Here is a 14,670-nt window from a genome sequence, read left to right as displayed (position 1 = left end):
TTTGTTTGAATTTTACAAAAGAATAATTTTTGCGTACAGTTATATAAAGATGATTTTAAAATATGGATTTCATGTTATCATTATTAAATATTTTAGAAGATCCTATTTTAATCTTAAGTATTTCGCTCAAGACAAACATTTAACTCAAAAAAAGGTTTATTTTCTAATAAAAATAGTAATTTAGTAACTTAAAAATTTCAGCATACTTAGTCATCAATTGGGTACCCCCTTTTGATTGTAAACCTAAATCCCATGTCTATCTCTGCACGCCAGTATTTCGTTAAAAACCATAGCAAAAGGGATTTATATAAACTATATTACATGGTTGAAATAGTTATCAAGTAAATAACGAAAACAGATGTCTTCAGATTGCATTAATTTTTTTATTGCTCAAGGGAGTATAAAAAAGATAATAAGCATGCTTTTTAATCAAATTTAATTTCTATAAAATTATATGATAGATAAAAATTTTAAATGAAACTACTAATATAGTGTCAGATGCTTATTACTCCTTGTTAAACAAAAGATTAATGTATTAAAGATTTTAATCAGAAATTAAGCTCGAGGACATAAAAGTCAATGAATTGAGAAAATAACCCATAAATACATTTGTCAATACCTATAATGTATTACTTATCGCATGGTTATACAAATGTTTGTATCAAAACAAAAATATTAAGAGACTTCAATTAAAAGAGAAAAAACTTCTTATATTTAATATTTATTATGTAAATCGTGCATAAAAATTTATATGATAAAACTTTATGTTTATAAGTAAACATACTCGAGTTTTTTATTTAAAGATATTTTTTTTATGCATGACAAATTGTATAAGAATGGTGCAACTGCCTAATGGCCCCAAATTTGTTGAATAAATATTTATATAAATACAATCTTTTAGATTTGCAATGCGACAGGGTTAAAACCATCAGCCCTGTTCTGAAACAGATAAGTGTTAATGTATTCAGCACTGTAAGGTGCAAGAATAATAGGAATAAATAAATATCACAAAACATATAAATTTTGTGGGTATTTATTTAATACTCAATTATATACACAGCACATACAAAATAAATAGAATAAACAAGAGGTGATAAAAACAATGGATTGCACAGACGTACCTGACTAGTACAAAAAAAAAAAAAAAAACAATTTGCAACACAGAAAATTCTCTATGAGAATACAGTGTTCATACAGAGATCAGAAGAAGAAATCCAAGGAGTTCAAGGTTTTAAGGACTTATCAAAAATTAAAAAACTTTGTGTAAAAGATAACTAGACAGTTTTTTTTTTAAAAAATTAAAAAGCAGTTATTATAAGGAACTCGCAAAAATGTATAGTTTACTTATTTCTTTCTAGCCCTTCTGAAATAAATTTTGACTTGGTCGAACTTCATCAAGAAAAATAAGTTATCACTTTGACACATAAATACATTTTCCAATTTCAAATATTTTAATAAATCTTGTTAAAGCACAGATGTTACAGATTAACATAAAAACCTACCAATCTTATATTTTTAAATTTGAGTACATAAGAAAATCTAAGACATTTTATACAAAAAAAAAAAATCACAGTAACTAAATTATTATTTAAGTTTGCTTGTAACATGTAAAATTAAAATTATTTGCTATTATTTTTTTTCTTCTAATTCTTGCATTTAAATTTTTTTTCTTTTAAAGTTCTTCTTAAATTATTAGATTTTGACAGCTATGTCATATCATTAGTTTCCCTGCTTGGACAGTAAATTCATCAGCGTACTTAGTAAGTTCATCTATGCAACACAATAATCTAAGGAGTTTCTAAGGACTAATTTAAAAATCTAAGTAGTTCCAAGTACTCCTTGGAGACTTTTTTTTATTTCCAAGGAGTCTGTACGCACCCTGGAATAAAACCCAAAACATTGCTTTCATTTTTATTAGTATTTTTGTCGTTGCTAAGTTTATGAAAAGTAAAAAATAAAAAAAACATTTGGCGAAGGTAGTTAGCGTAAATACCGCAATATCTCTCACAATCAAAGTTTGACGTTAAACATTTACACTGTTTAAAAGTCAGAAAAAATTAAGTAAAAAAAAAACTGTTTTATCTGAGAAAAATAACACTTTCCAAATATGAGGATTACTTAGTCATTAGCTCTTGGAATGAGGGAGAAAAAATAAATTCCTCTATTCCTTAGAAAAAATTATTATTTATTTAATTTTTTGTTGAATCTCCGTTTTGTTCAGGTTACAAAAATAAATAAAATGAAAAAGCTGTCGGAGATCTTCATTTTCAGCAATTTCTCACTTATGCAACTCTATTTGGAAAGTACGTATCCAGGTCATTACTTTGCATACAAATAAAAGGTGCTTACCTGTTTCAAGGGAAACAACCATAAAGCCATAATCACACTTTATCAGGCAAAGTTTTTAGATAAGAGGTCAATCTTGTCTGACCTTTCGCAGAGAAAAAAATCTTTTTCCTTCCCCTTTTTTTCAAAAAATTTTGTATTCTTCTTTTAAGATAAAGAGATTGCACTTCAAATTACCCTAATTACTATTAAATTATTTTTAGTCTAAGTTATTATAAAATACTTTTATGATATTTATTTGTATATTTTATTCCATTTTGAAGAACACTTATCTAGCTAGATGTAATGAGAAGGTGGGTAAATTAAGCAAAATGAGGGCCATTCAAAAATGAAAAAGTACCTAGCCCTTCATTTCATTTTTAGAGAAATTTCGAAGTACGACACCATTACCACAATTAACGAATCATCGCCAGTTTCGATAAAAGTGTGGCAATTTTTTTAATAGTTCTCAATAACAGATAAACAAAGTTTTGACAAAAAATGTGCTACGGTGTTCTAACAATAGCACAGAATTACCTACAATGTTTAAAATAAACTCGAGACACATTTATGGGCCCCGTGGCAGATTTTTTTTTAGCTATCTGTGACAAACCTCTCTAGCACTAATATCTTTCTGCAAGATACTTTTAATGATAACAAGCATGTATGTTAACAGTTTAAAGTAACAAAAGAACTGTGTTTACAAAAAAAAAACTATATAATTTGTTTTTAACTGAACATGTAATAATTTTTCACTCCAATATTATGGGTGATATTATTGAATTTTGAAAGGGGGTGGAACGTACAAATTAACTCCTTTTCATTTGTAAATAATCATCACAATAAAAAAATAATAGGTAATTAAAAATCATGAAATCCATAGCAGCAATTGCTTAAAAAAAGATCAGAAAGTGATTATCTAAATGAGTGATTCAAATATTATGCGTAAATTTCTCTAGAAAAGAAGAGTCATTTTCATTTTCACTTTTCAAAAGAGAAATCTTTCTGCAAGAACTCTGTAACGTTCTGCAACAATGTCGCCACGATTCTGCCACAGGGTTTATGGGTCAACATATAAAACTTAAAATTATGTTTAACTCTGCACAGAACCCAAAATCTCGATATTACTAAAAGAGTGAGAAAATAGACCAAAAACTGATAACATAGAAATTTCTCATACATAGACTTTATAATAAACTTTGTAAAAATGGGAAAGGAAAATTATAATCACAAATACCCTTTGGCATGAAAACCAGATGATACAATACTTTTTAGTCATTCTAAACTATTCACAATAAAGTTCTTCTAGAAGGAGTATTTGATATATCACAAAAAAGCCTCCTACATTCACTATCTATAGAAGATGATGTTAATGCGGCAGATGTTCAATCACTGCCTGAGTAAAATCTGTTGTGCTAGAGTATCCTCCCAAATCTCTCGTTCTCACTTTACCTTCCTTCAATACGTTCTCGACAGCCTCCGCTACGATGTTTGCATAATATACGAGGTTGACGTGTCGCAGCATTCCCACGGCGCAGAACAGCATGGCCGTTGGGTTGGCAATGTTCTTGCCCACCGCTTCTCCAAACGTGTGACGAGCACCCGGCTCGTGTATGACGCACTCCGAACTGTAACTCGCACCAGGCACCAGACCGGCTCCCCCCACTATGCCCGCAGCCAGGTTGTCTATGATGTTCCCGTAAAGATTGGGCATGACCATCACGTCGAACTGCTCGGGGTGGGACACGAGTTGCATGCAGGTGTTGTCAATGATCATGTTGGAGAATTCGATTTGGGGATAGAGCTTGGAGACCTCCTCGCAGCATCGGAGGAAGAGACCGTCCCCAAGCTTCATGATGTTCGCTTTGTGGACAGCGGTCACCTTCTTGCGACCCCTCTTGGTGGCGTAGTCGAAAGCAAACTTGGCGATTTTTGCAGACCGCTCTTGGGTGACGATTTTGAGGCACTCGATAACTCCAGGAACACTTTCATGCTCCAGAGCGCTGTACTCCCCTTCCGTCTGCTCCCGAATAATCACAAAGTCCAGGTTACTGTGCCGAGTTTTTACTCCGGGAAAAGTTCGAACGTGGACGACATTGGCGAATAAATCCAAGTCCTTTCTGATCTTCATGTTGAGTGTTTGCAATTCACCGGTGTGGGTGCTGAATGGAGACTGCAAGGTACCTTTCAGGGCTACTCCGTTTTTTTTAACAGATTGCATCACCTCTTCGACCGAAACGCTCATAGATTGGTGAACCTCGCTCAAGAACAACTCTTCGAATTCTACGGGAACACTAATAGCCTGAAAAACATCCTTGACTGACTGGCAAAGTTCGGGACCAACGCCGTCGCCTGGGATTAAAGTGCATTTCACGCGCTTGTCGGTTTTTCTCGCATCCTCCAGATTATGTACGGGAGACCAAAAGATACTTCTGACATTTTTTGTTAAAATATTGGACTGAGTTTTGTTCAAGAGAGGAGAGTGGCGCAAAAAAGTAAATAAATTCCGTGCAGCTGCCATTGCTTCAATGAGCTCAAGAGCAAGAAGGTCACGTTTTCTCCGAATTTCACTACGCAGCTTGGAATCTCCTGCTCTGGCTAATCTCCAAAATAGAAGCTTGTTTCTCCTCCACTCGTGGCGCTGCAAATTACAATTTCTCTTCACCGAGATTTATCTAGAAAGTTTGTCAAAGCGGTATTTTAATTCCATATCAAATATAAACGAAAGAGAACAGATATTCTTAAGGAGTGAAAGTTGAAGGATGACCGGACGAAACGAAAAGAGAAGAAACATTTTAGATTTTAATGCATTGGGAATGGATATCAACGAAATGTTTATTTGTTTAAATGGTTAGTGTCTTCAAATTATTTGCGGACGCCCGTGGGGGGGGGGGGGAGCCTTCAGTGTTCCGTCCTCCTATTCATTTGCTCAGAGAAACCCGATTTAAAGAACCTCTATTTAGCGAATGTCGTGATTTAACGAATTTGAGAGAAAGGAATGAAAACCAACTCACCTTTGAAAAGAATATTTTAAGTTAAATCAAAAAACGCTTGCGAAAACAATGATAAAAATTACAAAAACTTTTTAGGTTTATTGTTATAAATAGAGCTAAATTTAACTTTAAACAAATTTTAATATTTAAAAAATACTATACTTTGACATTTAAAAAGTGTAAAAAAAATTTTTCAAGACTGAATTTAAACACTGAAGTATAAAAGTTTTCACCCATAAAACTACCTCTCAAAATATATCCTTAACGAAAGAAAAATAATGATTTTCAAGAATTTTAAAGCCTTTCTAAATAAAATAATAAACTAAATAATATAATAAAACTAGCACTGTTTTTTCATTATACATTGTACTCTGTATACCAATACTCGTTCTTACTAGTACAAACTGAATACCGAATGACGGGGAAGTCGTAAATATTAATTAGAATTTTTCTTATCACTCTCAACAAGGAAACAAAAATAGAATATCTTGCAATGGCGTTGTAAAAAAAAAAAAGAGAGAGAGCGAAGCAAATCATTTTGTTCACTTTCAGGAGGACTAAAATTTACTTTTAGCCAGGGGCGGATCCAGCAGGGGGTCATGACCCCCCCCCCCAAAAGAAAAAATATTTGAAAAATAAAATAAAAATAATAATTTTTTTAATAGTTTACAAAAGAAATAAAAAATATCTTAAAAATTATTTAAGGAGGCATATGCACCTAGGTAGGTCGGAAAAATCGATTTTTTTACCATCTGATTATGTTCTTCACTGTTTCAAGAATCATAATCCAAAATATTACAACGAAATTCGTCATAGTTTCATTGTAAACATTAATAATGTAATAAACATTAACATTGTAAACATTAATAATTTAATTTTATTTCTTTTTAATTTTATGTTACTTTATTTCATAAACTTGTTCAAATATTTATTTATTGTATAAAATGCATGCAATTTTTTTTTGTGTGATTTTTATTTTATTGAAAAGTATATTCTTAAAATATATAGCCAGAGAGAATTTTTTTTAGCTATGTTTAGTAAAGATGAAACAAATTTTGAAACAAGTGTCTTGTTTATTTTTTTAAAACTCTATATATATGTAGTAAAAAATCACTGACAGATTTGCCAAAGTTTCTAAAAAACGCATTACATTTATTATTTAAAGATTTTGAATACTTGAATTATTTATTTATTGTTCTATTGTTCATTATGAAAAAAATAAATGAGAAAACTAGCATTAAAAACCCCAGTTTTTTTTTTCTTAAAAAAAAATTTTTTTTATACAAAAATTATTTGTGTGGGGGGGGATTTGAATCTATGACCCCCCCCCCCAGGAAAAATTTTGGATCCGCCCCTGCTTTTATCTTTATAAAAAGCTGGGGAGATAAAATTGCTCCTCTATAAATTTTAGGAAAACACAAACGGTGAGAGACAAATTCTTCCTTTAATAATTATAAGTAATTAATTATCATGAAGGTATTATTTGACATAAATGACATGTTAGATATGCAGAAAAAATGTTTAAAATGTCAATTGTGCCTGATTTTTTTTCAATGTTTAGTAAGCATGGTACCAATGTTTAGTTAAGTACTTTTCGTTCTCGTCAAGAGACACAAAACTGTGCCAAAGTACCGAAAATTGTTGGTATGTGTTGTACTTTTAAATCATAAAACTATAACCTTGCTTTTAAGTCTTTTTCAAACTTTTCTACAAGAAATAACTTCTTATAAAATAGAGTTATGTTTTATCAAAAAATTAACAGTTTATGAGGCATATAATAACAGATACAAATGATAAGTAGAGCCATCATAATTTTTAAAAATAACTATTTTGAAAAATGTGGGATTGTTTTTACATTATATTTGCGCATAATCGATAAATAGAATGAATTCGATAAATATGATTTAAAAGCAAGTAAAAAGAAATACATACAAATAATTTTTAAATTCTACCAGATAAAAATACCTTGCTAATAACTCCACGTGAAGTCTACAAGAAAAATGAAGGTTTCGTTTTATTTCAGTAAATTTTGGCTCTCTACCAATCACAGAATATTATCTGAATCACGCAATTTTCTAACGAAGTTAGATTTAGGAACTCTACCTGTGTTTATGGCCTCTTTTTTTTGTCGAAATTAAGCTTTGCTTTTAGATATAAGTTCCAGAATAACTTGTTAAAAGGAGAATTTTTATTTAATTTCCTGTTTCTGTCAGATCGCTTTTGTTTATTGTTTGTAGAATTCTGTAGAGAATAGAACAGAAATTATCGTAGATTAGTTGCAAACAACAAACGTTTATGCAGGGTATCTGCCCACCTGGAAAGTCATGAGAAATCATGGAAAGTCATGAATTTCGGTACTGAACAAAACTTGTCATGATTTTAACCAGATCCTGACTAAGGCAGAGGCTTACGGGCCCCGGGCCCTCACCATCAGAGGGGGCCCCTAAATGGAATAGAAAGTTTATTTTACGTTTCCTTCTTTAATGAAATTTTTTTTAAACAAAATATCAGTACAGTGATAAATCTGTCAGTTTTATGTTAGCTTCTTCATTAATCTATTATATGAACACAATCTATATTTCGGAAATCCATGGCTTTCTGGGGCGGAATTCAGCTAAATTTTCGCAATTACGATGGACAAATTTGGCCAATCAAAAGCCTGTATTTTTACATGTAGCAAAACGCGATATGTTAAAAAAAACACAGGCTTCTGACTGGCTTAATTGTGCCATCGCATCTGCGAAATTTTCACTGAATTTAGCCCTAATGTCAGCAAGGATATGAATTTTTTCGCTGCAAGATGATTAAGTTAAAAATCAAAAAAACTGCATGATGGACTTAGAACTGTCAGAAAATCAATAAAATAGACGGAACGATATTTCGTCTGACCATTGTAGAAGGGTGGGAACTATATAACTATTTTAGGTTCTTGTAAATTTTTTTGTCATCCATAATGAGGTGAAAAATTTAAATACCTTCATAAAGTTCAGTTTTTTAATTACTGAAGTCGTGAAGAAGACGTGGGACCCCCAAAGATGTTTTTGCCCCGGGTCCCAATAAGACTAAGTCGGGCCTTGATTTTAACTAGTTAAAAAAAAAAAAATCATGGAAAGTTTTGACTTTGAGTCGCCAAAAATCTAGTTTTTAAAATAGATTAACCCCCCTCCCCCCAATTTCATGGTGATTCGAATATCTGAAGTTGTAATAAAATCCCCACTCACAGTCATATTTTATTAATATATAAAATGTTTTTATCGTGTTCTTTAAAAATTAGAGTGTTCATTCAGAAAAATGAAATAAAAAACATCAATTCTAGAGCGAATTATCTTTTAAACTTCTGTGATTTCAGAATTTTTGTTATTTATTTTTTTATTCTTTCAATTTAAAATTCTAACTGAAGCAAGCCAGTCATTGGAGAAATTTTTTAACTCCGAAATGAGAACAGAAAATTCAGGAGGATTTCTTTCCGATGAACAAGAAAAGTATCTTTAGAATATAATTCTGTGGGGAAAAAAAATTTTGCTTTTGTATTTTTTTCAGCTTTTTTATTGCTTCAACTCTTTCTTGACTTTGTTTTTTAAATTTAAAATCAATAAATATGAAGTTGCAGAGGGTAAGAGTTTTGGTTATACCTATCATTTCAATGAATGTAATTATAGTGCTTTTTGAATTTATTGTTGTGTCAGAGAAAATATAGTAACTTCGTTAAGTCATGAAAAGTTCTTGGAATTAGTCATGAATTTAAAAATCTAAAATGTAGCAGATAGCCTGTTTATACCTCTTGGTAAAAGAAAAAAAAATGTTATTTGAAATTAAGGAAATACTTAATTATTATTATTAAGAAAATTATTAAGGAATTACTCAGGAATTACTAAGGAATATTATTAAGGAAATACTCAAAAATCGCGACTCAACCGTCGGTTAAGCGGAATTTGGTAAGGGAAGCGGTTAATCTTGATGATAGCGGTTAATCTTGAAGCGGTAAATCTTGATTAACCGCTTCCCTTACCAATTTTGTTGGAGAAAAAAATTCAAAAATTCAACATATTTTTTTTATTTTATTAATGAATACAAGGAACTAAAACAAAACATAATACACAAGCTCTAAGTTGAAATTTTAATTTTTTTATGAGCAAATATTTTTTTCATTTACTACCAGTTTACAATAACAAATTATCTCGGGAAAATGAAGAAAGTTTAATATTAGTCTTTGTCAGGGCTCGAAAAACCACCCGTCCGCCCGTCCTCGGCGGTCAAAAATTCAAGGTGGACAACAAATTTCTCGAATCCGACGTCCGCACGGACGGCCATTTTCCCGTTAATGTTCGTGATACATTTTCAATTTTTGTTATCTTACAAGAGTCTAGCACCTCACTTCTAAAATGACCCTCTAATCTCGAAATACAGCAACATACTGTGCGCATGGTGGAATTGATGTTTTCTCTGTCTGGGAGTACTACAGCGGTTGAAAGGGGCTTTTCAGCAATGAACTTACAAAAAAACACATTACTTACTGGCTTTAATCAAGAAGCGTTAAACGCATTTATGAACATCTACCTAAATGGAAAACCTCCTTCAGATTTCTGTGCAGAAACCTCTGTAAATCATTGGCTTGATTGTGGAACTGGCAAACGTCATATTTGGTTCATTTAAAAAATACAGTACCCTCGAATAAATTGACATTCCAGATAACTTGACGTTTGTCATTTAAATTATTTCGTCAAAGAAATAAATGATTTCATAAAAGAAATACTATAGGTTACTATTAGTAACCTAGTATTTCTTTTATTACTATATAATGTAATCCTAGTAACAATTCATTGTGCAATTTATATAAATGTTTGTAATAAATGAGAGAAAATTATATTTTCATTTATTTAGAAGCGACGGGTTAGTTTCAAAGGAGGACGGGTACATTGTTGGACAAGCCGTAATCGGGGACGGGTAAAAGATTTGAGTTTTTAGAAACCCTGGTCTTTGTATATGTTCACATCTTCATCATCTGAAAAATCACCTGCATTACTTTCGTTCGCGAACGCCATTTTTTTTTACTCTTTTTTTTCTATGTAAATGCATCAACCATGGTATATACAATTGTACACAACACGTCTGCAGTCCCATAAACAGCAAAACTCCCAAACAAATATTGGCAAACCTCCAATCGCAGTAGATCATTATTATTTTTTGTTTTGCTTCCGGTCGAATAAAAACGTGATAAAACAAATCATAGTAATTCTACTATGCCCGAGTTTACTCGGAAAAATAAATATTTGCAATACAGTCGAATCTCGCTAACTCGAACCTCAATTTCACGAATTTTTCGATATCTCGAAAAAAAAAAATTCCTTTAAATTTCCTATACACTCAATGCTTAAAAAAAATTCGATTTCACGAATTTTTTTTTTCTAATCCCTGATTTTTTTTTCTCCATAAATAGTGTAGATTTTTCTTCTGAAAATAAAAAACTATTCCAAAAAAATAAAAAAAATTAAGATTAGAAAACCAATTCTCATAATGATAAACTTTTTTTTAAAAAATGGACATAAAGACGTCAGTGGCATGGAATGATGCGTCTCTCTCTACGATAATGAATGGCTTCAAGAAGGCTGGATTCATTAAAGATCACGAAAATAGTCAAACAATCAGTATCGTTAATTCTACTGAAAACTACACCGAAAATGATTGGGACAGATTGACCGGACTCACGAAGCTTGATGACATGGAATTTCATGACTTTGTAAACGTAGATGATGCAGTAACAGTGTGTGGTCAGTGGGATGACAATGATATCATCGCTCAAACGAAAGCTTCTTGTGAACTATCAGAAGAAGAGGATGAGGAAATCGAAGATTTACCGCCCAATGTTACTAACAAACAAGCACTTTCTGCAGTGGATACTGTAAGGAGATTTATTTGAGAGGCAGCCAAATATGTCAGAGGAGACATTTAAAGCTATAGTCCACTTAGAAATAGTTACAGACAAACTTTCTTACGCATCTCTAAAGCAAACAACAATTGAATCTTTTTTTAAATGAAAGTGCAAAAAGTGTTTTTAGAATAAATATGGAATAGTAATTAAGGTATGTAAAGAGCATTTTTCTTTAATCTACCATCGATAGCATGCGATTTTCGATAATTAGAATTTTCGATATCTCGAATTTTTTCTCATCTCCCTTCAAGTTCGAGATATCGAGGTTTGACTGTGTATGCATACCCGAGATAATCAGGGAAGCGATTAAGATATAATAATTTTCTACTGAATATTGAGGACTTACGTTTGCAAGATCGTCCATCAGATTGTAAAAGAAAACCATCCTTGCAAGAGCAGTTCTGCACTTTGTTCTTGAAAGTGCATTTATGCTGACATCCACCATTTTTAACGTTGCATGGATTAATTTCTGAAACAATCAAAAATGAATAAAAGAAGTGATAAATTGTTATTTGGATGATTTTTATCGATTCAAAATTGACCGAAGTATCCAATAATACACGTTTATAGTAGACTTTTGGGTATAAACAAGATATAAAAATGAGATACGCTTACTTCCACCAAAAGTTAGAGAACATTTCTAAATACACTTATTTATTTTATTTAATAACCATCACTGAACCGCCGACACAATTTTCGGGTTTACGAATACTCACGTTCAACTCCATACCCTTGTCGTTTTGAACCCAATCCAGAAGACAAGGGAACTCTTGTATTAAGTACTGGGAGAAATTTGCCTTCGTGGAAGACTTCTTGACGGAACTAACCCGCATTTGCGTTACATGGACAGGAAACCCACGAAAACCTCCAACGGTTAATCTAACGGCAAGGAGACTCTAACCCGTGATCGATCTACCACTGAGGGAAATTTCATGTCAATAGTGCGCTCGTTGCAAGCCGGATGCGGAACTCGTATCGACCAGCCATCGCTGGGATTCGAACCCAGTTCACCTCTTTGGAAGAAAAAAAAACACGAAAACCTACCACGGTTCGCCTGACATCGAGGGGACTCTAACCCATGATACGTCAATCACTAAAGATATTTCACGTCTACACTATGGTCGGAGCGAGCTGGGTGCGGAACTCGTATCGACCAGTCATCGTTGGGATTCGAACCCAGTTCACCTCTTTGGAAGAAAAAAAACCACGAAAACCTACCACGGTTCGCCTGACATCGAGGGGACTCCAACCCATGATACGTAAATCACTAAAGATATTTCACGTCTACACTATGGTCGGAGCGAGCTGGGTGCGGAACTCGTATCGACCAGTCATCGTTGGGATTCGAACCCAGTTCACCTCTTTGGAAGAAAAAAAACCACGAAAACCTACCACGGTTCGCCTGACATCGAGGGGACTCCAACCCATGATACGTAAATCACTAAAGATATTTCACGTCTACACTATGGTCGGAGCGAGCTGGGTGCGGAACTCGTATCGACCAGTCATCGTTGGGATTCGAACCCAGTTCACCTCTTTGGAAGAAAAAAAACCACGAAAACCTACCACGGTTCGCCTGACATCGAGGGGACTCCAACCCATGATACGTAAATCACTAAAGATATTTCACGTCTACACTATGGTCGGAGCGAGCTGGGTGCGGAACTCGTATCGACCAGTCATCGTTGGGATTCGAACCCGGTTCACCTCATCTGGAGGTGAACACTTTATCCTCTGAGCCACTACGGCTCAGAACTTCTTTATTGCAACATAAAAAAATTAATTAAAAAAAAACATGTTGGAAGTGTAATATAGGATGCAATAGTATCATTTTGTAGCAGAAAAATTTCTGTTTAGAAAATAAAATTTGGTTTGTTGGAGGGAATAGTTTTTATATTCATAGCAGCATATTGCTTTTAAAATTAAACCGTTGAGCACATAAATTAATATTTTATTACAGGGGTCTGTCTAGGTTTTTGTGAAAGGTACCTATTTTGTGAAAATTTAGACATAATGTGTGAAAAATTAAAAATTATATTAAAAAATCAATACAAAAACATGGTTAAAATATAGATTTATCGTTTCTTAAGGGATACAAAAATAAAATGTCAAGAAAAAGTATTTTGTGAAACTACCGTTTTTCCTAAAGTTGAATTTGTGAAACGACCATTTTACCTAAAATTGAATTTGTGACGGTACCGCTAAACGGTAGTAAATTCGGCCTGGACAAACCCCTGTTATATCATACTATAATTTTACCGTAATAAGGATAAATCGGAATTTAACAAAATCATTCAAAAGTCTGAACATCTATTATATATAATTCTCTTACGTGGCTCCCAAATTTTGGCTGTATTTCTTTTCCGCCGGTGGCAACGTTTGCTTTGTTTTGAAAACACCAAAGCATTCTGCCTTTTTATGATGTGTTTCTGATCTAATATATAATTCTCTTACGTGGCTCCCAAATTTTGGCTGAAGTACTTTGTACAACTAAATAAGATTCTTTTCACAACAGTTAAATATTTACTTTAATTTCTTCATTCATAGAGAAAACAGTCGGCAAAGAATTTTGTTAGGTTAAAAAATATTTCGCTAAAAAAATAACGAATTCTAAAAGAAATAAAAATAAACAACTTAAAAAATAAAAATGCTGTTGCAAGCCATAGAATTTTGTGAAAGTTAACTTAGCAACATAAGTCAAAATGACATAGAAGTGCAACTAGATCAAAATTATGATATCTGAGCGCTTGACGTAACAAATCCTTCAATTCTAAAAGTGTTGTATCGCCAAATGCCCAAATTAACAATTGTGTTCTTAAAGAAATTCCATAAAAAGTTGTAAATAAACAACCTACTTCTACAACTGCTTCTTGAAGAACTTGGCTCATTGATTAAAAATATTGTTTTAATTTTACAGTACTAACTTTATTTCTACTTTCATTATTGCTATGACCCTCTTTCATTACATTTTACAACTTCATGCTAAATTTGAGGACTTTTTCATCAACAATAAAAAATATATACATTTATTTTACAAATTCCATATTATTAAGGTAGCGCCCTTCAGAGAATTAAAAATACAAAATTATCTTCCTCAAAGCCGATGCTTTACATCCGGCGTTCAGCGGCCGACTACTATTTCATATTGTTTTACAACACATGGCTTTAGCCCTCTGGTAGGAAAGACTTTAAAACAAAACTTACAACAGTTACTTTTCTCAACAACTGAAATTTAGAATAGTGTGATTAAGAAAAATATGTGAATTGTTTGCAATTTCAAATTAATATTGAAATGTACAGGTTTAGAATTTTCGGAACTTCAGGTTTTCGGAACTTCAGGTTTTCAGATCAGGTTTTCGGAACTTCAGTATTCAAAAAAGTATACAAAACCTAGACGTTAAGAACGTATCCAATGAGCGAGCA

The 14,670-nt window shown here is 32.5% G+C and overlaps 2 protein-coding genes across 9 annotated transcripts in view; both read right to left on the bottom strand.

Annotated features, from left to right (window-relative positions):
* Positions 1-14,670, bottom strand: part of LOC107451551 (uncharacterized) — a 238,752-nt gene that overhangs the window by 69,625 nt on the left and 154,457 nt on the right. For all 8 annotated transcript variants that reach the window (XR_015429033.1, XM_087150875.1, XM_087150876.1 and 5 more), the window contains exon 11: positions 11,594-11,716. Coding sequence is in view for 7 of the 8 variants with exons in the window: in XM_087150875.1 (XP_087007001.1) it covers positions 11,594-11,716 (123 nt within the window). In the remaining variant the exon portion in view is untranslated. The remainder of the gene's footprint in view (positions 1-11,593; positions 11,717-14,670) is intronic.
* On the bottom strand, positions 1,018-4,948 carry Idh3b (isocitrate dehydrogenase [NAD] subunit beta, mitochondrial). Its single transcript, XM_043054000.3, has one exon. The coding sequence runs from the start codon at positions 4,844-4,846 to the stop codon at positions 3,695-3,697; it is 1,152 nt and encodes a 383-aa protein (XP_042909934.1). The 5' UTR covers positions 4,847-4,948; the 3' UTR covers positions 1,018-3,694.

This window comes from Parasteatoda tepidariorum, chromosome 9, assembly GCF_982258835.1.
Source record: "Parasteatoda tepidariorum strain Cologne lab strain chromosome 9, Ptep-v5.0, whole genome shotgun sequence".
Taxonomy (NCBI): Eukaryota; Metazoa; Arthropoda; class Arachnida; order Araneae; family Theridiidae; genus Parasteatoda; species Parasteatoda tepidariorum.
This window is presented reverse-complemented; position numbering and strand designations above follow the sequence as displayed.

Excerpts from the sequence above, each read along its gene's own strand:
- Idh3b (XM_043054000.3), bottom strand. The coding sequence starts at position 4,846 with ATGGCAGCTGCACGGAATTTATTTACTTTTTTGCGCCACTCTCCTCTC.